Raw genomic sequence first — 23,532 nt, 5'->3', positions numbered from 1 at the left:
AAATAGGACAAGGACGTCTCAGGAGATTTTGCTGAGCTTGTCTGAAGTTTTCCTTCCGTTTTGTAACCTTGTTATGTTTTTATTTAGACCTTACAGTTGAACAAATGAATGTATAAGTGGCATATGACTTTGTTATTGGAGCCTTGGAATGACTTCCGTTTCCTGCAAGACACAAAACCCCTTCCTTTCTCTTTGCTAGCATAAACACAAACAAGAAAATAACCACTCATTACACAGAGATCATAGGAATCTTCCACTTGGTAGGATCAGAGGTATTTGTTTACACATTCTCCAAAGTAATAATTTAGCCCATTCTTATGAAGCCCGTTGGAATAGGCAGCCACAATAACAAGAAACACTATAAATGTCAATGTTTTGTATATTTAGACAATTGATCCACATTAAAATAAAAACATGCAGGCAGATGATTGTTTGTGGTGACTCCTGTCAGTTCCTGTCTGGTTTTTACCGCTGCCTCACAATGGCACTAAATGTTGCACAGCGGGACACAAGAGCTTTTAGTGGCTTTTGGACTGGACCTTGCATGAATGCATGAAATGTGTGTGTTTGTATGGCGGCTGACATTGTGGGGAAGATACAGTACCAATAAATGTCCTGATTCTGATTGCATTCATGCATTCAGTCAGAGTTGGCCTGTTTGGCTCACGGCCAACGCCTTGCTATGAAATCAGCTTGGGAAAGCAGCGGGGGCCTGGTCGGGATGGAGAGCCAACCAAAAAAGAGTTAGAGTAAGCGAGACTGCTGAGCCGAGATAAAATTCCATTGTTTATTTGCCTGACCTCCCCCTCCATACATCCTTTCCTTTACCATCAAGCCTTCTTCTTCAGGAAGCAGGCAGAGTGCTGTGCAAGATAGGAAGAACGGAGAAAGTCTGTCATTCTGCAGGCTAAACACTCAGTGCTGTATTCAATTGATAGCAGACAGGGATTTGGCTCGGGCCGAAGTCAACCACATCTTTAAAGGATTGGGTCCTCCGCGCAGCGTGAGTGCAGAAAGAAACTAAAGAAAATAAATCTTTTTCCCCCTTTGCTTTATATCAATCCAATTTTCAGCTATCGTGTTCCTTCGTTGCTACACTTTTTTTTTCAAAGCACACTAGCGTGGTGCAGTGTCAGTGTCCGCCGTCCAAAGCGGTAAAGCGCACCCAGTGACTTCTGTCCTTTTTAGGTATTTAGAAACAAGAGACAGGAGAAGAACAAGCGAGGGACGATGAGGTCACGCTTAGCTGTTCCTGCAGGGCTGGATGGTGTGATGGATCTTTATGGGAAGCAGCTGTTTGGGAGAGAGGGGAAAAAATACCACGGGTACAGCCTTCAGCCAGAAGCTTGATAAACCACTGGCGGTACGTTGTGCTACAGCTCCATAAACTGCAAAACCTGCAGGCATTAAGATCCAAGTAATATTTAGGAGATGGCCACTCTCAGTGCAACAAGTAGACTCCTGTCTTGCCACAGCCAACAGAGCATGTGCTATCTGTTAGCAGGAGAAATCACAAGTTGGTGAGTGTAAGTGAAAAAAAATGGTAAAATGGGTCGTACTTGTATAGCGCTTTTCTACCTTTTTAAGGAACTCAAAGCGCTTTGACACTATTTTCCACATTCACCCATTCGCACACACACATTCACACACTGATGGCGGGAGCTGCCATGCACGGCGCTAACCAGTCTCATCAGAAGCAAGGGTGAAGTGTTTTGCTCAAGGACACAACGGACGTGACTAGGATGGTAGAAGGTGGGGATTGAACCAGTAACCCTCAGATTGCTGGCACGGCCACTCTCCCAACTTCGCCACGCCAGTTGGGTGTCATCATCATACCAGTGAAAGCTAACACGTATGATGTCATCATCATAACAGTGAAAGCTAACACGTATGATGTCACCTAGCGGCAGCATGTAAATACTAAAGAGTGCAGGGCAAAGAACTGAACCCTGAAGAACTCCGCACGTTACGTTAACATAGTCCGAGGTCACATTATTATGGGAGACACACTGCATCCTGTCAGTAAGATAAGAGTTAAACCACGACAAGGCTAAGTCTGACATACCAATACGTGTTTTGATACGCTCTAATAAAATATTACTATGGAAAGCAGCGCTAAGATGAAGAAGCAGCAACATAGATGACATCCATGGTTAGCAGTAGATCATTAGTCATTTTTGCGAGGGCTGTCTCCGTAGAGTGATTTGCCCTGAAACCGGACTGAAAAGGTTCACAGAGATTGTTAGACACTAAGTGTTCATTTAGCTGCTGTGCGACAATTTTTTCGAGGATTTTGGAAATAAAGGGAAGGTGGGACCGTCGGTAGTTTACCATGAGGTCAGGATCGAGGTTAGGTCTTTTGAGCAGAGGATGAATAACCGCTTTCTTGAATGCTAGGGGAACAGTGCCGGAGGAAAGTGATACGTTTATAATATTTAGCACTGATGGTCCTAATATTACTAACAGTTCTTTAATAGGTTTCCCAGGAAGTGGGTCAAGTAAACATGTTGTTTGTTTTATCCCACTTACACGCTGTAAAAGTTCCTCTAATGTTATTTCATCAAAAAGAGAGAGACTATTTTGTATTGCAGTATCCGTCGTATATACAGTCGTATCTGTGTTAATAGAACCCAGTTGTAGCTGGGATGCGTTGTCTTTAATCTCCTTTCTAATGAGTTAAATTTTCTTATTAAATAAATTCATGAAGTCATCTGCCGAGTGGGTGGAGCTACTGGGAGGAGTCCCTTTTTGGGTTAGCGATGCTACTGTACTGAACACATATTTAGGATCGTTTTTGTTGAGGCGGATGAGATTTGAGTAGTAATTAGCTTTAGCTAAGGTAAGCATGCGTTTATAAGTTATTAAACTATCACTCCATGCTTGATGGAAAACCTCAAGCTTTTGCGCTCCAGCTTTCTACATGATAATTTAAGAGCTCTAGTTTCTTCTGTAAACCATGGGTTACGCTTTTTAAGGACATTATTTTAGCTTTAGCGGTGCTATACTATCAATGGTGTCACGCAGGGCGTTGTTAAAGTTGTTAGTGAGGTTATCAATAGAGCCCACATAATTTGGGAGTGCCATTATCGAAGGCAGTAGGTCAGCAAGAGTCATCGTTGTAGCAGCATTAATGTTGCGGCTGCTAAAGCAGTTATTATTATTATTAGCTTGTTGACAATGAGTCAGAACTTCAAATTTTGTAAGGTAATGATCAGACATTACTTTAGTGTATCATAACTTTGGAGGTGGTGACACCCCTGACAAGTACTAGATCTATCATATTATCGTTGCGATGCGTGGGTTCAATTCTTATTTGTTTAAGACCACAGCTATCAATTATAGTCTGGAGCGCCACGCACGGAGGGTCTGATGGGGTATTCATATGGATATTAAAGTCCCCCATTATAATTATATTGTCGGCGTGCGTCACTAGATCAGCGACAAACTCTGAGAATTCACTGATAAAGTCTGAATAGGGCCCTGGGGGGCGGTAGATAACAGCCAGGTAGAGAGGCAGCGGTGCGACAGACCTCATAGTAAGCACCTCAAATTATTTATATTTATTACTTAGGTTAGGGGTAAGGTTAAAGTTCTCATTGTATATTAATGCACCAACATGTTCAACTATGTTTGCTTAGCTAGTGGTGCAACTAGCCTGCCGTACGTGTTTACGAGGCCTGTTGCGAGTTACCTCCCTAAGTTAAAGCCTCCACGATACGCACAAAGAAAAACAACGACGTCATGGCTCAAGTGATTTTGCACAATTCATCTCCTAATTGATTTTTATGTCCTCAATGTCTTGTACGGAACCATATTTCCATTCCACTTTTGTTAAAATTGCGAGATGTTTTGTGGCATTTTCGGACATTTTCCCTAAATAACGCGTGAGTGTCAAGGAAATGAATGTAAGCATCTATGAAGGTGCACACCTGTTGCTAATCCAAATTAAGATTGTTATCTTATCCAAATGAGTTGTAAATTTGGGATAGCGACTCTTGCCCGGTCATTTGCACAAACGAGCCACCACCCAACCCCTGACTGAGGAGAGTAGACGATGGTTTTACTCGTGGCTGAATACTTGGTGTCCATCTGCTGCTGATAGAAATCTGCCGCGTGGGTTTGTTATGCAACTGATTGTAAGCGCTGATGCTCTCTCTCCATCTCTGTGTGGTAAACGCTTTCAGGCATTTATGGAGGCAGCTAACTTTGTTTGTTTGAGGAGATCGGAGATTCACGTTTTGTCATTGGTAAAATGGGCTTTGGCTCAAGGCCATGGATACTGACGGTCATCGATAAACTTGTTCATTGCTGATTCAAGGGAACAAAGGTCTCCAAAATGGCTCCTGATAGCTCCATGTTGGCAATACGGACTAAAGTAAACATTCATGTTTTGTTAAAATGTCATGCATGTTTTCCCATTAAGCCTCGCAGCAATAAGTTGACTTATTGTTTGCCAGTTCCACCTCACAATGCTTGCACTTTCCTGTGATCTTTTTATTGACCTCAGCAGATGGCTTCCCTCACCCCTCTGCATTGTTACGGTGACCATCTTTTCCTCAGGGGTGAGGGGTCACCGTTCGCTGCAGATAGTGGTAGGGCGTTTCCTGAGCGACCCAAAGCGGTAAAACTGGCAAATGTGTCAGGTTTACTGAATTGGGAGGCACGTTGAAGCAGGTTCTGGGAAGTGTTATGCTGCAGTGTGAAGCAGTCAAGTTGGAGACATGCTCAAACTTGGCTGTGTTTACATTGAAGCCACTCTTGTTCAAAATGCCCTTTAAGGCACTGAGATATGTATTAAAAAGCACTTTATGTTTTAGCCCTGGGGCTCAAAACAATGAAGCAGGACAGCCTGGAAGTCTGCAGCATTTTTGTGCAACCATATACTTGTATTATTCTTTGCAATATCCACTTTCCTATTTGGACAACCCCCATCCCCCTCGCCTTTACAGCTCCCATCTTTCCACTCTTCATATGATATGTAGCACCGTTCACTGTGAAAACAATGCTTTATGCATTCTTTGGAGCCCCCCATGTGAGTTGCTGTACAGTATTTATCTTATTGATTTCACTTGGTAATAAAAAGCGGCAAACAATCAGTCATCGTTTCCCCTCAAACTAACCTCTGCCCAGCTTACATCTGAGAATCATTTGGGCTGACGCAAACTTATCCTTATCAAGCGCTGAAGGGTATGACAAAGCAGTGAGACAAGTGTCAAATAAGCTCGAAGGCTCATTTGCTGGCATCCAGAAGGAAACTTCAAGAATCCCAGAGGACCATTTGCAGAATGTAAAGCAGTCAATTTTGGCAACGTCTTATAAATCCCTGGCCTTTTGCAGTCTTGTCACATGACCAATTGCAGCAACAATTTGTGGAATTTGGCTGAACATGTAACCCTTATACCACAAAAAGTGCAAAAGAGCTTATGTTTGTCTAAAAAGACTCTTTTTGTTACCAGTAACTTTCCTTTGCTTCTGAAAAGTAATGTTTGTGCTGAAAATAAGCAATATAATCAGAACAAGTTGAGCTAAGCTAAAAATGTTCGGTAACAAAAAAGGTATTTCAGTCAAAAAAAAATGTAATTGGGATATTTAGTTTATCTTAGATTTCCAATTGTACTAATGCACAGTATGGTTGTAGATTACGGCCGATATGCCGTAATCTATCGATTAGCTTGTTTGAAAAACACTTTATAGCCGCAATGCGTATTTCAGGGAAAATACTTACAACAAACAACTATTTTTGTTTATAATAAATACACATCATTGACATGAGATTTCAGTCTGATTCCAGTGTGAACGCTAAGACTAAATGCATAATTGTGTGTTCATTTTTTAATTGGCCCCACCAGAGAGCCCTATTACGACTGGAGTATCCATTAGTCTGCGTTAAAGATTTCAGATTTGGGCGATACAGGAAATGTTTGTAAAAGCCCATGAATCCTGTCTAAAGTTTCTCATGCAAAGAGTTTGTATATGAGCATGCACGCAGTGAACAAAGAATGTAGTCTTTCTCAAAACAAACGGATGGCTTCAAGCCAATGAGCAGGACTTTGGCCTGACCTCTTCTCCTTTACTTACAAAAGCCTGACAGAACCTTCTGCTCCATGCTCACCCTACTCCAAAGTGGTTGATGACTGCACAGCGTGGCCTCGAATTTGATGATCCATGTGGAAGATCTTACCACTCTGTCTCGCAAGAGGCTCTGGTTTCATTACGCTCTGACAAATGGAGCAAGTAACAATTTCAAACTGGCGAGATACTCTCCCCTCGCACTTGTCTTGGCAGTGCATACCGTACAGCTTAATAAAGAACAGAGGAGATTTGCAGATTCTTGGAAAACATGAGCTTATTTTGTAGAGCCATAGGTTTGTTCTGTATGTTTGGCCAGTAGAAGATTGACTTTAAGACCTGTAAAAGATTCACATGCAATTCATGGAATCATTACTTGTGGCATTACGTTCATCAACTGTTTTCCCCTTTTGTCTGATCCTGTAGGATGCCAGCTGCTAGCACAATGACTGGTGGGAGGGCGCTGCTGCTCTGTACAAACACTGACAACTGTATCTACCAATCAGTCAACGGGTAGGTCTCGCAAACACCCGATCATCTTAATGAATCATGAGAGTGCCATCTGAGGATGACACCTGCTCAAATGATTTTAAATGAACTTGATCGCACTGATGTCATCTTTTACCTGAAGATCTTCAGTTAAGTCCATGAGGGTGTGTAGGATAACAACACCATGGCTACAGACATCTGCCATCTGGTTGCTGTTATTGTCTCTCACCTTCTGCCTGCGTTTAATACATCTCTGACCTCTCTCATTAGTGCTATTTGTCTTGTATTGAATGCATTTAGGTTTGTAGAGATGTCTGCTAGAAGGATTAGATTGTCTATCATTCTGCCAAAGTTGCATATTTTACTCCTTAGGTTTCCATTCCAAAAAAATCCAACATTTTAGTTTGAGTGTTAGCTCAGCTGCATGGCCAGAGATTCTTTGTGTTCTCCCCTCCTTTCGCCCTCACTGACCCTCATCACAATCCCCTCATGACAAGTCGTCCATATTGCCCTCTTCAATATCTACCACTTGAGTCTCTCGCTTAATCGTAAACAAACTCACCTTCGCCCACCCCCAACCTTGGATTTTCTATTTGACCTACTTTTTTCCCCTCAGTTGCTTCATCCTTATTGGAAACGTTTTTGGACTGAGAGACATGAGGGGAGAGAGAGAGAGAGAACTTGGCAAAGGAAAGAAAAAGGCAGAGCCAAACTAATAAAGCCAAATTTGGAAGAGGATTATTTGGTTCCATGTTCTCGTCAGGCATTTAAACAGATCATTTTCTTCATAACAGAGACTTCAATCACTATTTTTTCTTGAGATTTCCTCTCCATACCATGAAAAGTTGTATAACCCCCAACGTCATCAGGGCCACATTACCTCTGTTTGTTAAGTCCTCTTTAAGAATGGCATTTTGACACTTCTTAGTCTGCCATGTAGTGTCTAGCCTGGCAACTCTAGCCTTGTGTCTAGCCTTGTGTCTAGCCTTGTGCCTTGTGTCTAGCATGGCAACTCTAGCCTTTTTTAAGCTACAATTCTTGGTCACCCCAAAAAGATCAAGCTAATTTGTTTGGATTTAAATGGCATTTGACTGATGAAACAAAAACACAACTTTAGTTTTTGAGTTGAGTTTGAGTTTATTTGGAATATGCATACAATTAAAACATGATACATCACACATGCATGCATACAACATGATACATCACACATGCATGCATACAACATGATACATCACACATGCATGCATACAACATGATACATCACACATGCATGCATACAACATGATACATCACACGTGCATGCATACAACATGATACATCACTGGCTCATACATGCACATTCACTCGCTGCTGTTGCCCTTTCTAATACAAAGTAGCGTACAGTTCTAACTTATATCAGTCAGCAGACTTAATATGGAAACGCTAACAACTACAACATGGCTGAGGCATAAATAAGAAGGGCGCATCCGGAGACAGTCAGAAAGCGCTTTGAAGATGGTCTGTAAAACATACTCCATGCAACATTTTGACAAAAGAACCAGCATTACATGTTATGTAGACCAGTGGTTCTTAACCACATAAGATAACCTCTTAACCACAGGGTTGTGGCCCATTGTTGGGCTGCTAGCGCCCCCTAGAATGCTGCCAAAAAAATATCTGTTTCTCAGCTGTGGTCAGTACTCAGTTGTAATACACTTTTCCACCACTTATATGGCAACAATGACAATATCAAACAAACCGAAGAAGTCTAGAGCTAAAGTCATACAGAAGTTTAAGCGCAGAAATTATGACTAAAGTGTATATTTGTTTGCACTTTAATTTGATTGACTATTTATTTAGGAAACACCCCAAGAGGGACAAGCAAGAGAGAATGCATAGATGGATATATATTATTATGATTTATTATCAACGGAGTTAAAATGGATATATTTTGACATCGCGTAAGTGTGTGTAAATGTTTTATCTTTGAGTCCAATATTTTGCAGTAATATTTGATTCGTATTTTTTTGTAATCAGCCCAACCTAAGCCTTGATAATAATGTTTTTGATTAACACATTGACAAGATGTATCCTGTTAAACTGTAAGTAGATTTAATATAATTATTAAATACTACTAACAACAAGAGTAGGATTAGTAATTCAGCATTAAAACACAATTGAATAATTGGGCCCCTAGCCTTTTTTTTTTAAATTACGCCTATCAGTCACAATATTATGAATGTGTGGTATTTTTTTAATGCATTCTAAATTGCGTCTTTTCGTGTCATTCTTGCCATTTTTCGGGTCATAAATGTCTGTCAAAGTGTACCCACGTGCTCAGCGATCTACTTCCAGCTGAGATGCATGATTTATGATCTTCAATAAACTTCCAAAGGAGCAAGGAAGCGAGGAAACGTTAGACCACTGGATGATGTACTTATGGAGTATATTGTGAATACATTGAGAACAGGAAGTGAACAAAAGGGTTAGCAACTGCTATGTAAAGGACAAGAGGTAGGATTAATCATGTCGCCGCCCTAAATAGTTTGTCTGCGTTAGGGCTTATAATAACAATATCAGTAATACTTGATCAATATTCAAGTCATGATTTTGAATTTTGTATTTATCAGATTTTAAGTGCGGAATAGTGGAGCTCCCATTGGCTGCACTTTAGGCGGACTTTTATTTATGAATATTTAATATTTAGAATGCATAAAAAAAAATGCCATCCGTCGTCATAATGATTCTGAACTATAATTAAAAAAAAAAACATTTCCCCTTTAAGAGACGCAATGTTCTGCGCACAAGTTTAGTAGATCATGTTTGCAAGTGATATCAAGTTTGCACGTGTTTTAGTGAAGGCCAACCTTTAGTCGCCGGTTGTGTCACCGCTGGTGTCTCTGATGACTTGTGCCATTTGTTCTTCTTCTGCGTCTTTCTTTCCCTACCTGACGGCTACAACTCTTGCCTTCCTCGGAGGAAGGTATGGACTTGATTTCCGTCAGGTAGGGAAAGAAACACGCAGAAGAAGAACAAATGGCATCATTTTTTTGAAGACCTAATGAAGCTCTTTGGATTTCTGGTGAGTTGTATTTGGAGCAGGTTCAAATGTTATGTATTTTCACTTGGGAAATACTTCAGATATCAACATGAGCCAAAAATGAACCTCACAGTACAAAAGCAAATAAGTGCTCTAAAAGACCCAAACATACTGTCTACATATTTGAAACAGACTATAGTGACAGCACGTACTCTCCTCCCTACAAAACACTGCTTGGCAAGTAGTTTTCACATCCACCCACATTACATTAACTAGCTTTTTTATCTTATGTTGTGTTTTTCCTTTGTATAATGTTTGGTAATGCATGTATTCTTTGTATTTTTATTTTGTATGCTCCTATATGGACCCCAGGAAGACTAGCAGTCGCCTTGGCGTCAGCTAATGGGGATCCATTCAATAAACAATAAACGATGTGACACAGATCTGCATTTTGCCACCAAAGCATATCATTAAATTGAAATCAGTTTTCCAGGACTCACCTCTGAGACTCGTTGATGTGCCTGCTCAAACTGGCTGCAACATTTTGGTGGCGAGTACCACTCGCTGGGAATACTCCTCTTCCTCGTCTCCATTCATTCAATGTCCGCACGTACGTCTCTTTCGTTGGCTGCTTTGCAAAGTGAGCAAGTAGAGCAGCTCCACTTCCGTTAAATACAAACGTGCATTCAGTGATTGTGGGAAATGTAGTGAATCGTGGAAACTCCACAAGGCCTGATGACTGCGGAGTACGTCCGCCCACAGTACGTTCAAGTCCGTGAGCGCCTTAATTAGCGCTGGTTTAACAGCTGTGGTAAACATATAGGTTAAGCATTTACGTTACGTTTGTGTTTCTCATGCAGGCTCCGGTGCTGTGGCTTGAAGGTTGGGGAGGCTCCGTTGTCTGTGGTGCCCCAGCGGTGCGGGTTACCGGGGGCCAGAGACAAAAGGCAGACCGCTGTGCCCACCAATTGTCCCATCTCCCTACTCATAAGCCTGAGGGGCAGCCCAGATCCTACTGGCAATATGCTGACTCACAGGAGAACTTCCTCCGCTACAAATGACACAAGAACTCCTAACATAGAGAATGGACAGTGCGGTAGGCTGAATAAAAGCCAGGCAGGAGTCAAGGCAGCAAGTATCCGTGATAAGATATCCCAATGGGAGGGCAAGAAGGAGACCATTTCCACGGACACTTGTCCACTAAGCACAACACATAAGGAAATTGAGTCGGTGAGAAAAAAGGAACTGAAATCTCCGGCGGTCCAACGGACCGACAGCAAGAGGTTTGTTAGCTGGGAAAGGCAGGACTCAGGAAAGGAGAATGTTGGCAAGCTTGTGGACCTGAGGACTAAATCTCCAGAAGGCCTAACAAACAAGGACAAAGAAGTGATTCTAGAGAGAGGACTGGGGGCTGCTAAGGCAACAGAACAGCCCCAAGACAAGAAATCAGTTTTAACTCATGTTAAGAAGCTAGAAAAAGCAACAAAACAAGTTCCTGACGGACCATCGCTGGCTTTTCCAGGGAATTACTTTTGCCCACCATCAAAAGAGGAGCTGGAAGAATCAGAAAAGAGGCTCAACGAACCCATTTTTGGGACTTTCGGGTCCAGGCGGAAAAGAGACGGGGATCAGGAGAACGTGTACAGTGAACCGGGGGCTCCTTCTATCAACCCTTTGCCAAAACCTCAGAGAACCTTCCAGCACCACACACCGCCTTCCACCCCAATCTCAGCCCCCGGATCTCGTAAGGGGAAGAGGACTCTGCCTCCTCTGCCTTCCATTCCACCTCCACCTCTACCCACCTGCCCACCGCCTGGAGTTTGCAGGAGAGTGTGGAAGGACAAGTCCCACGACAGCAATAACAGGTGAAACAATTCTGCATTTGTCCTTTTTCACTGTGTTCCTTATTGTGTTCATCTCTAATTGACTGAAGAGTTAACCTGTGCAAGACTTAACTGTAACACCAACCAACAACATCTGCTGTAAATCAATCACAAGTGTGACATCATTCTGTTTTTAGCCAAGAGAATTAGCTCACTGCTTGGATGTGAGGAATGTACACATAACTCATTCCCTCTTCCAAAGCTTCACTGGAGGAAGATGTAGCTTTGTGGGCTACGTCAATGAGGCCCCCCTTCAAAACTTTATTCATCGCACATTTGTGAGCTAGGACTGACTTGCAGAAGAAGAAATGTCGACTCTGATTGGAGACTTCACAGTATTAACGTGCGTCTATTGTTGGCGCCCCCGCTGGCCTGGATTCTTGTCAGTCAGGAGCTTGGCTAGGATGGCTAACATTCCACATCCAGAGGCCACGCTTTCTTCAAGTGTGCGTAGTCAACTTTGTCTTTGTTTGGGAACAAACTTTTTCAGGACCCAACTTAGAAATGTGGTTCCTTTTTGGGGACCCCAACTTGTATATCATGTGTTGTCATAACATCTCCTATACATTTATAATTACAGATAAAGAACACAGAGGACATTCACTGACTATTGGTGACTCCATGAAAATTGACCCACGACCCAATTCAGTTCCTGATCTTATGTTGTGGAATAAACTCAACGCAAACAATTTTATTACAGTAAATAATCTAGATAGACTTAGACTTAGACTTCTTTTATTGTCATTCAAATTTGAACTTTACAGTACAGATAAGAACAGAATTTCGTTGCATTAGCTCATGGTAGTGCAGGATAAAAGAGCAATAAGGTGCAGATATAAATAAATAGATTACTGTACAGATAAATATATTGCACTTTTGCATGATAGACAATACACTTTAGCACAGAGGTTCTTAACCTTTTTGACCTCGGGACCAGGTTTCCCAGTACAGAGGGGCCTGGGGCCCACACAAATATTAACACTCTTGATTTGAATTGTATTCAATAATTACAGCTAACCTACTTACAGTTTGCAATCTTTTCAAATGATAGGAAACCATGTGTTGATCACAAAGATGATTATTTATTTAACATATAAACCTTAGGTCAAACTGATGAGTAACTTATATTTTTGGAATTAGTAAATACTAATCAATTATACCGCAAAAGAAGGGACTCATAAATAACCGATGAAAAATAAATGTACATTCAATTATCCATCAATCCATTTTCTTGTACTAAAATAGATCAACTAAATGAATAATGAATAGGTTTCTTAACTAAACTGTCAATACAATTAAAGTGCAAATGAAAATACAGCTTCACCACTTTGGTCATCATTTTTGCGCATGAGAAACTTCTCTTTGACATTAGACCCAAACTTTGTTCCACATGTGGTGGAAAAGTGTATTACAACTAAGTACCGGTGCGGCCCATACGGACCACAGCTGAGAAACAGATATATTTTGGCGGCCCTGTGGTTAAGAAACACTACTTTAATGTATGGCAGAATGTTCTGTAGAATATAGTTTCTGCTCAGCTTTAAACTTGAACATTTAATCCATTCATTTTGCCTTTAAACATAGCTATTTTGGCAGCAATGTTTTTCTTTATTTTCGAAAGTTGAACAATGTTTTGATGTGTCCCCTCTAGGAAGTCCTACGAGTTTGAGGACCTCCTCCAGTCGTCTGCAGAAGGCTGCAGGGTGGACTGGTACGCTCAGTCCCGCCTGGGCCTGACACGCACTTTATCGGAAGAGAACGTCTACGAGGACATAATAGGTAAACAAGTTAGTATGAAGTGCATTTCCCAGTTGATTGTGTGTGTCTCAGAGGGGGTGAAGAAGTGTTTGCTTTTCATTTGGAGCCATGCACGTTTATTAAAATGACATCATGCCAAGACCTGACCTACATTCCTGCCTTATTGTCTGCGCTTATACCAACCCCACCTGGAGCTTGTTCATATCATAGTGGGATTGCCAGCAGGGGGAATTGTACTGACACATAATGGCTTTAATACGTCTTCATGCAATTATTACAATGAAATGTACGGTAGTTATATTTGTGTGACGCCGCTAATGTTTTCCAGTTTTAATGTCCTTCAAACGCTTAAACTGCTGTGCTCTTTCTGAGGCTCCCTCAACCATTATCATTTTTTAAAATCATGACGATGGGATGTACAGTATATGTATGCATCTCTGTAGATGCCTCTAGTGCAGGGCTCCACACTTTTTGACTGGGGGGCCGCATTGGGCTTAAAAGAATTTGGACGGGGGCCGAAAGCCGACTGCATGCAAAGTAACCAAGTGTGTATATATATATATATATATATATATATATACATATGTATGTGTGGGAAACAATCACAAGACTACTTCATCTCTACAGGCCTGTTTCATGAGGGGTTCCCTCAATCATCAGGAGATGATCTCCTGATGATTGAGGGAACCCCTCATTTTTCCACTCATTTTAGTCGACACTGAGAACAATAAATCCCTAAAAATGGATGTCCTCCTTTGGGACTTAAAGATATTATTGCTCACTAATAATGATTGAAACATCCCCTCTCAGTAGGATGTGGCTTCACACTAAATATATTAATAGAACTACTAACTAACCATTACTACCTCTTGAAATGAGCTTTAGGCAGGGTGACGCCAAAACTCCTTCCTTAACGATGAACCAGGAAGTAGCCTGCAATCTAACAAAGGTAAACACAGTGCTCCATTTCTCCTGTTTGTCCACTTCAAACACGTCTGCAGTCTTCTGAGCGTACTTGCTTCCATCACTGGAGTTTATGCAAGGTGCAGATGTGTGCTGATGAAGTCAAGTGTAGATCTGTTGAAAGGTTGTACATGTGGTGTAGAGTGTCAGTGTTTCCAGTCGGGGAAGAGAAGCAAGTGTCATCAGAACATTCCTGGTGCAAAGACAAAAACACTTGACTGAGCACGGGTGTGCAAAATGCAGTCTGGGGGCCGTTCAGGACTGCTCTTCTGCTGGCTATTGGCTTAAAGTATTCTAAAAATGAATTCATTATTAATAAAGTATAGTAAGATATATTATTCATAGATGATCACATGTACCACAAAGCTATGGTGCTTAGCATATGTTGACATACATTAGTTTTAGCCTCTTTATCAAAACATTCTACAATATTTCTGTGTGGTTCCCACAGTGAATAAAGTCTACTAGTGGAATGAGACATTCTTTGGAGGTTAGATGTCAATATATATATATATATATATATATATATATATATATATATATACTGTATATGTACTTCCAGTCTATCGATATAAAGTTGTTGTTTTTTGTTGTTGTTTTTTCTATGCCCTTTTTGTCAAAACCCTGTTTTTTATGGCAAACACACAAAATATGCAATATTTCCCCCCCCCCCAAAAAGTCAAAGTGGAATATTTGATGTGAAGTAATTGGAGCTTTAAATAGGTCAATAATTCATAACATCATTGATTTTAATTCATTATTATGTTTTGAACAATAACAGTTTGCAAAAGAAAAGTCCCACTAAAATTCTTGGGGATCCCGAAGGGCCCAACTCATAAAAGTGCTAGAAATAACTCATACATTTTTAGTCTCTAGATCCGTTGATTATTACTTTTTTTTTTAATGTTTTGTTTGTTTGTTTGTTTTATGCCCTTTTTGTCAAAACTTTGTTATTTTTAGCAAACACTAAATTTGCAATAGTTCCCCCCAAAACATTTCAAAGTGGAATTGCTGCTGGGACATAACCTTGAATAGGTCAATCATTCATAACAATATTGACTTTGATTCATTATTATATTCTAAGCAATGTCAATTTTTTTTATTTTAACAGCCTGCATGGCAGCTTTGTGTTATTAGAGTCAATATTGCAACTTTTACTCGTTACATTTCACCTCTTTGCTCTTTTATTCCGCTTGTTATTGTTTTTTTTCTTTTTTTAATATCATTTTAGAATGTGCCGCCATTAAAAACATTAGCTGCGGGCCACAAATGGCCCCCGGGCCTCGCTTTGGACACCCCTGTTTTGGATTAAAGGTGAAGAATCTGCAACAAACAAGAAGTTGTCTGGCTTCAACCTTTGTTGTCCTGACCTGCTTGACACTCCACAGACTACTTCCACTGCTCTGCTCCTGATAGATATAAGAGATACAAGACTAGATTTCAGAGCTACAAGACTACATATAAGAGATACAAGACTAGATATAAAAGATCCAAGACTAGATATAAGAGATTCAAGACTAGATTTCAGAGCTACAAGACTATATATAAAAGGTACAAGAATAGATACAAGAGATACAAGACTAGATATAAGAGATCTAAGACTAGATTTCAGAGCTACAAGACTAGATATAAGAGATACAAGACTAGATATAAGAGATACAAGACTAGATATAAGAGACCCAAGACTAGATATAAGAGATACAAGACTAGATATAAAAGTTAAAGTTAAAGTACCAATGATTGTCACACACACACTCGGTGTGGCAAAATGATTCTCTGCATTTGACCCATCACCCTTGATCACCCCCTGGGAGGTGAGGGGAGCAGTGGGCAGCAGCAGTGGCTGCGCCCGGGAATCATTTTTGCCGATTTAACCCTCAATTCCAACCCTTGATGCTGAGTGCCAAGCAGGGAGGTAATGGCTCCCATTTTTATAGTCTTTGGTATGACTCGATAAGAGATACAAGACTAGATATAAGAGGTATAGGACTAGATATACGAGATACAAGACTAGATATAAGAGGTATAGGACTAGATATACGAGATACAAGACTAAATATAAGAGATCAAAGACTAGATATAAGAGGTACAAGACTAGATATAAGAGGTACAGGACTAGATATACGAGATACAAGACTAGATATAAGAGGTACAGGACTAGATATACGAGATACAAGACTAAATATAAGAGATCAAAGACTAGATATAAGAGGTACACGACTAGATATAAGAGGTACAAGACTAGATATAAGAGGTACACGACTAGATATAAGAGATCCAAGACTAGATATAAGAGGTACACGACTAGATATAAGAGATCCAAGACTAGATATAAGAGGTACAAGACTAGATATAAAAGATACAAGACTAGATATAAGAGGTACAGGACTAGATATACGAGATCCAAGACTATATATAAGAGATCCAAGACTAGAAATAAGAGATCAAAGACTATATATAAGAGGTACAAAACTAGATATAAGAGGTACAAGACTAGATATAAGAGCTCCAAGACTAGATATAAGAGATACAAGACTAGATATAAGAGATATAAGACTAGATATAGAGATACAAGACTATATATAAGAGATCCAAGACTATATATGAGATCCAAGACTAGAAATAAGAGATCAAAGACTAGATATACGAGGTACAAAACTAGATATAAGAGGTACAAGACTAGATATAAGAGATACACGACTAGATATAAGAGATATAATACTAGATATAAGAGATACAAGACTATATATGAGATCCAAGACTAGATATAAGAGATATAAGACTAGATATAAGAGATATAAGACTAGATATAAGAGATATAAGACTAGTTATAAGAGGTACAAGACTATATATAAGAGATCCAAGACTAGATATAAGAGATCCAAGACTAGATTTAAGAGGTACAAGACTAGATATAAGAGATACAAGACTAGATATAAGAGATACAAGACTAGATATAAGAGGTACAAGACTAGATATAAGTACAAGACTAGATATAAGAAGTACAAGACTAGATATAAGAGATACAAGACTAGATATAAGAGCTCCAAGACTAGATATAAGAGATACAAGACTAGATATAAGAAGTACAAAACTAGATATAAGAGATACAAGACTAGATATAAGAGGTACAAGACTAGATATAAAGATACAAGACTAGATATAAGAGGTACAAGACTAGATATAAGAGATACAAGACTAGATATAAGAAGTACAAGACTAGATATAAGAAGTACAAGACTAGATATAAAGATACAAGACTAGATATAAGAGGTACAAGACTAGATATAAGAGATACAAGACTAGATATAAGAAGTACAAGACTAGATATAAGAGATACAAGACTAGATATAAGAGAAACACGACTAGATATAAGTACAAGACTAGATATAAGAGCTCCAAGACGAGATGCAAGCAGCACTGAAAGTGCAACCCTTACAGGAATGGCTTGCGAATGCAAAGTAATGAAAGGATGATGTGTGACATTTCCCAGCAGGAAGATTGTAGGGATGACATCACAGCACTTTAAAGCTTCTTGCATGACATCACTGACACATCATTTCATGTCTCTCATCTTCCATCCATCCATTTTCTACCGCTTGTCCCTTTTGGGGTCGCGGGAGCCTATCTCCGCTGCATTCGGGCAGAAGGCTGGGTACACCCTGGACAAGTCGCCACCTCATCACAGGGCCAACACAGATAGACAACATTCACACACTAGGGACCATTTAGTGTTGACAATCAGCCTATCCCCAGGTGCATGTCTTTGGAGGTGGGAGGGGCCTATCCCCAGGTGCATGTCTTTGGAGGTGGGAGGGGCCTATCCCCAGGTGCATGTCTTTGGAGGTGGGAGGGGCCTATCCCCAGGTGCATGTCTTTGGAGGTGGGAGGAGCCTATCCCTAGGTGCATGTCTTTGGAGGTGGGAGGAGCCTATTCCCAGGTGCATGTCTTTGGAGGTGGGAGGGGCCTATCCCCAGGTGCATGTCTTTGGAGGTGGGAGGGGCCTATCCCCAGGTGCATGTCTTTGGAGGTGGAGGGAACCCACGCAGTCACGGGGAGAACATGCAAACTCCACACAGAAAGATCCCGAGCCCGGGATTGAATTGAGGACTACTCAGGACCTTGGTACTGTGAGGCACATGCACTAATCTTGCTCCTTTGAAACTTCTTCTTACGTAAACAAAAGTCTAATATTATAATGGGTTAAAAAATAAGTCATAACTCACATGTTGGTGTTTGATGTGTGGTTGTCATTAAAATATGAGGCGCAATGAGAAGAAGAAGGAAAATAGTCTTTGGCATGAAAGTTTGATGCTCAGCGTTGCCACATTGAGCTGAGTCAGCACGCCGCTCTGTCTGCTAGCTCTTTGCACATCTGGATTAGGAATTTTCTGACTGATAATGGAACTTTTTGTGATCCTATAAAAGACTATTTGGTAATCTAGGTGTTTCTGCTTTTTTTGAAGATCCTCCTGGCAAGGAGAATCCTTACGAAGACATAGAGCTGGAGAGAAGTTGCCTGGGTAGCAAATGTGTCTCCTCTTCACCAATCCCTGACACTCCACCTAAGGTGCAACGTTGGCCTGTGTACATTCACAACACATCCCTCTCTAATGCGCTCATTGTCCCAAAAGTTCTGCACCAAGCCAGGCTTCTTCAGACAAAACTCAGAGCGACGGAGCTTCAAAGTCCTGGAATTAAGGAAAACCAACAGGGAGGCCGGCGTGTCCTCGCCGTCTCGCATCAGTCCTCCATCCACGCCCAGCAGCCCCGATGACACACCCTGTCTCTCTGGGGACCCGTACAACCGGCGGCGGAAGAAAATCCCAAAGGTATGACTCAAGGCAGCAGATTGAAGCATAGCTACCTGAGCTAAAGTGCTAGCATTACTGCCACCTTTTCAGTGGCCTAGTGGTTAGAGTGTCCGCCCTGAGATGGGTAGGTTGTGAGTTCAAACCCCGGCCGAGTCATACCAAAGACTATAAAAATGGGAGCCATTACCTCCCTGCATCAAGGCTTGGAATTGGGGGTTAAATCACCAAAAATGATTCCCGGGTGCGGCCACCGCTGCTGCCCACTGCTCCCCTCACCTCCCAGGAGGTGAACAAGGGTGATGGGTCAAATGCAGAGGATACATTTCACCACACCTGGTGTGTGTGTGACAATCATTGCTACTTTAACTTTAACTTCAACCTTTTAACAGCAACATCGTGCTAAGTTGGCCCATTCCAATATTTCTTCTGTTGCCACCCAAACTCTCCACTCAAACTATAAATAGTATCATTTGCCTATAAAATTGTTGTAAGTACACCTCTGCATAGTATTAACATGAAAAACACCAGTCTTTCTTCATCTCCAACGTAGTCACAGTGAAGGCAAGCGCTACATATGCTTGGTCACTATTTAAGAAGGACTGGTCTATTCACTGAAACTTAGAGGGTTAGGTTTGGGTTTGGGTTAGGGGGTTAGGGTTAAAGGGCTAGAGGGTTAGGTTTGGGTTTGGGTTAAAGGGCTAGAGGGTTAGGTTAAGGTTAACCCTAACCTGAAACCCCAACCCCAATCCTGACCCTAACCATCAGTCACCTACCCTGTCTGTAGATGACTGATGGATGGCTGGCAGAACTCTGGGCTTTATTTTCAGATGTGTAGCAAAGCTTGTTTTTTCCACCGTTACTGTTGAAAAGTAATTTAAAAGTACTTTAGAGACCTTAAAGTATCTTAAAGTTGTCCTTCTTTCATTGATCCAGATGGTGTTGAAGATCAATGGCGTCTTTGAGGCTCGAAGAGGCAAAAAGTGCATGAAGAAGGTGTCTCAGTCCACCGAGTCAAGCTCAGGGAGAGGTGAGGGATGAACTTTTTGACATCCAATTGAGATATTCTGTAGAAAGTCATCTCATGTTTTGATGTATTGCAGTCACAGATGAGAACAGCGAGTCCGAAAGCGACACAGAGGAGAAACTAAAAGGTGAGCGGCACCTAATTGACAAATGTAAACAAAACATGGACAATTTTTGTATCAAGTGTGTGTTTTTTTGCTTTCCTTTAGCTCATAGCCAAATGCTAGTGTCGGTCCAGTCCATGCTGAGGCAGACGGGGAGATGCCGGACTTTGGAGAGAGATCTGATGGAGTTGCAGGAGAGAAAACTCTTTGAGTATTTCATCGTGGTGGCCCTTCACAAGACCAAAGCTGGAGTTCCATACCTGCCGGAAGTCACGCAGCAGTTCCCTCTCAAGGTAAATGATGGACAGTATGATTGGCTGAAAATAACTAAACACAAAATCACTATTGGCGGTCGCACAGGCAAAAACTAGGACATGGGAGGAGTTTGGCGAAAGCCATGGAAAACGACTACCGGACCATCAGCCACCTCAGGAGGGGGAAGCAGTGCACTGTCAACACCGTGTATGGTGAGGATGGTGTGCTGCTGACCTCCACTCAGGACCTTGTGGATCAGTGGAGGGAATACTTCAAAGACCTCAACAATCCCACCTACACGTCTTCTTATGAGGAAGCAGTGCCTGGGGAATCTGTGGTGGACTCTCCTATATCTGGGGCTGAAGTTGCCGAGGTAGTTAAGAAGCCCCTCGGAGGTGGATGATATCCGCCTAGAGTTCCTTAAGGTTCTGGATACTGTGGGGCTGTCTTGGTTGACAAGACTCTGCAGCATTTCGTGGACATCGGGGGCAGTGCCTCTGGATTGGCAGACCAGGGTGGTGGTTCCTCTCTTTAAAAAGGGGAACCAGAGGGTGTGTTCTAACTATCGTGGGATCACACTCCTCAGCCTTCCCGGTAAGGTCTATTCAGGTGTACTGGAGAGGAGGCTACGCCAGATAGTGGAACTTCGCATTCAGGAGGAACAGTGTGGTTTTCGTCCTGGTCGTGGAACTGTGGACCAGCTCTATACTCACGGCAGGGTCCTGGAGGGTGCATGGGAGTTTGCCCAACCAGTCTACATGTGCTTTGTGGACTTGGAGAAGGCCTTCGACCATGTCCCTCGGGAAGTCTTGTGGGCAGTGCTCAGAGAGTATGGGGTATCGAACCGTCTGGTTATTGTGGTCCGCTCCCTGCATGATCAGATGAGTAAGTCGGATCCGTTTCCAGTGAGGGTTGGACTCCGCCAAGGCTGCCCTTTGTCACCGATTCTGTTCATAACTTTTGTAGACAGAATTCTAGACGCAGTCAAGGCGTTGAGGGGATCTGGTTTGGTGGCTGCAGGATTAGGTCTCTGCTTTTTGCAGATGATGTGGTCCTGACGGCTTCATCTGGCCAGGATCTTCAGCTCTCACTGGATCTGTTCGCAGCCGAGTGTGAAGCGACTGGGATGAGAATCAGCACCTCCAAGTTCGAGTCCATGGTTATCGCCCGTAAAGGGTGGAGTGCCATCTCCGTGTTGGGGAGAGATCTTCCCCCAAGGCAAGGAGTTCAAGTACCTCGGAGTTTTGTTCACAAGTGAGGGAAGAGATCAACAAGCGGTTCAGTGCGGCGTCTGCAGTGATGGTAAAGAAGGAGCTGAGCCGGAAGGCAAAGCTCTCAATTGACGGTCAACCTACATTCCCATCCTCACCTATGGTCACAAGCTTTGGGTAACAACCGAAAGGACAAGGTCGCCAATGCAAGTTGCAGAGATGAGTTTCAGAGATAGGGTGAGGAGCTGGGTCTTTCGGGAGAGGCTCAGAGTAGAACTGCTGCTTCTTCACTTCAAGTGGAGCCAAATGAGGTGGTTCGGGCATCTGGTCAGGTCGCCCCCCGGGTGCCTCCCTGGGGAGGTGTTTAGGGCACGTCCAACAGGTAGACCCAGGGCACGTCCCGGCTGGCCCAGGAACTCCTCAAGATCCCTAAGGAAGAGCTGGATAAAGTGGCTGGGAAGAGGGAAGTCTTGGCTTCTTTGCTTAGGCTGCTGCCCCCGCAACCCATCCTCGAATATCCACCCATCCATTTTCAACCGCTTATCCCTTTTGGGGTCGCGGGGGGTGCTGGAGCCTAGCTCAGCTGCAATCGGGCGGAAGGCGGGGTACACCCTGGACAAGTCACCACCTCGAATAAGCGGAAGAAAATGGATGGATGGATGAAAAGCACTATTGTTGCCTGAAAATAAATAACTAATAATTATAAATAGAAACATTGTATAGGGAGACGGCGTGGCTTGGATGGTAGAGCGGCCGTGCCAGCAACTTGAGGGTTGCAGGTTGGATCCCGGCTTCTGCCATCCGAGTCCCGTCCGTTGTGTCCTTGGGCAAAACACTTGATGGGTGGTGGTTAGCGCCTTGCATGGCAGCTCCCGCCATCATGTGGAAATAATGTTCAAGTGCTCTGAGTACCTCGGAAAGTGCAATACAAGTATAATGCATTTACCATTTTATGATGGAGAAATACTGTATGCTGTATTTTATTTATTTAATTATGATATGTTATTGAAAACTGGATTGCATTTTATATATGTATTATAAAATTACACTTACATTATTTTATAATATAATTTAAATGTACCGGTATATATATTTATATATAATTTAAATTAAATTTTAAAAGTAATGCAAGTGTAATTTTATAATAACATTTACATTTTATTTTAATTATTTAGTTATATTATTAAAAAAAAGATAAACCTAAAATACTAAAATAATATTTGATAAAAATGATCTGTTAATAGGCTACAAAAGGGGTCGGCAACCTTCAGGATACAAAGAGCCTTTATAGCCCATTTCCCACCAAATAAAACCTAAACCTGATCCCTAAAACGATGATAACACCACTCATAGTTTCATCACACTTATACTAAAGCCTTCATGAAATCAAACACTGGACAGAAAACGACTCATATTTGTTTTCTGGGTTCAACGAAGCAAAACACCAAATTATTTTGAACTTTGAAAATACCCTTTAGTCCTTCTGGTCCTGGTCCTTTTTTAAAAAAAACAACTCACTCCAATATTCTGAAGGCATGCAGCTGTGGCATATTTGCTTCAACTAAAATAAGGAAAACAAATGACAGTTTATATTTTATTATGAAGCGATCTGTCCATTGCTAGCTTATTGACCGCTAAAAACAATACAATTGCTTGGCAGCAAGAGACGACACCGAGGGGCTGTGACCTACGTTTTGATCAGCAAAATATTCAAATATGTTATGAGATCACTCATTTATATTAATTAAGTCAAATAAAATCAATGAAAATGAAATAGCCATTTAGTTTCAAAGGCAAGCCAAAGGGAGCCAGAGTGAAGGCATGAAAGAGCCGTGAATTGATGAACGTGGACCCCGACTTCAAGTGGAAAAACTTATTGGGGTGTTACCATTTAGTGGTCAATTGTATGAAATGTGTACTCAATCAATCAATGGGTTCCAGAC

At 41.7% G+C, this 23,532-nt stretch overlaps 1 protein-coding gene across 10 annotated transcripts in view; it reads left to right on the top strand.

Annotated features, from left to right (window-relative positions):
- Positions 1-23,532, top strand: part of LOC133612196 (DENN domain-containing protein 2A) — a 70,815-nt gene that overhangs the window by 27,071 nt on the left and 20,212 nt on the right. For 9 of the 10 annotated variants that reach the window (XM_072914003.1, XM_072914004.1, XM_072914005.1 and 6 more), the window contains 8 exons: positions 6,496-6,582; positions 10,438-11,442; positions 13,112-13,239; positions 18,649-18,752; positions 18,817-19,014; positions 19,930-20,023; positions 20,097-20,147; positions 20,229-20,416. In XM_072914003.1, the coding sequence (XP_072770104.1) occupies positions 6,497-6,582; positions 10,438-11,442; positions 13,112-13,239; positions 18,649-18,752; positions 18,817-19,014; positions 19,930-20,023; positions 20,097-20,147; positions 20,229-20,416 (1,854 nt within the window). In that variant the 5' untranslated portion in view covers position 6,496. The remainder of the gene's footprint in view (positions 1-6,495; positions 6,583-10,437; positions 11,443-13,111; positions 13,240-18,648; positions 18,753-18,816; positions 19,015-19,929; positions 20,024-20,096; positions 20,148-20,228; positions 20,417-23,532) is intronic. The other variant, XM_072914011.1, reaches the window with a different exon arrangement.

This window comes from Nerophis lumbriciformis, linkage group LG10 (assembly GCF_033978685.3).
Source record: "Nerophis lumbriciformis linkage group LG10, RoL_Nlum_v2.1, whole genome shotgun sequence".
Lineage (NCBI taxonomy): Eukaryota > Metazoa > Chordata > Actinopteri > Syngnathiformes > Syngnathidae > Nerophis > Nerophis lumbriciformis.
Note: the sequence above shows the minus strand (reverse complement) of the source record. Positions and strands in the feature narration are given on the sequence as shown.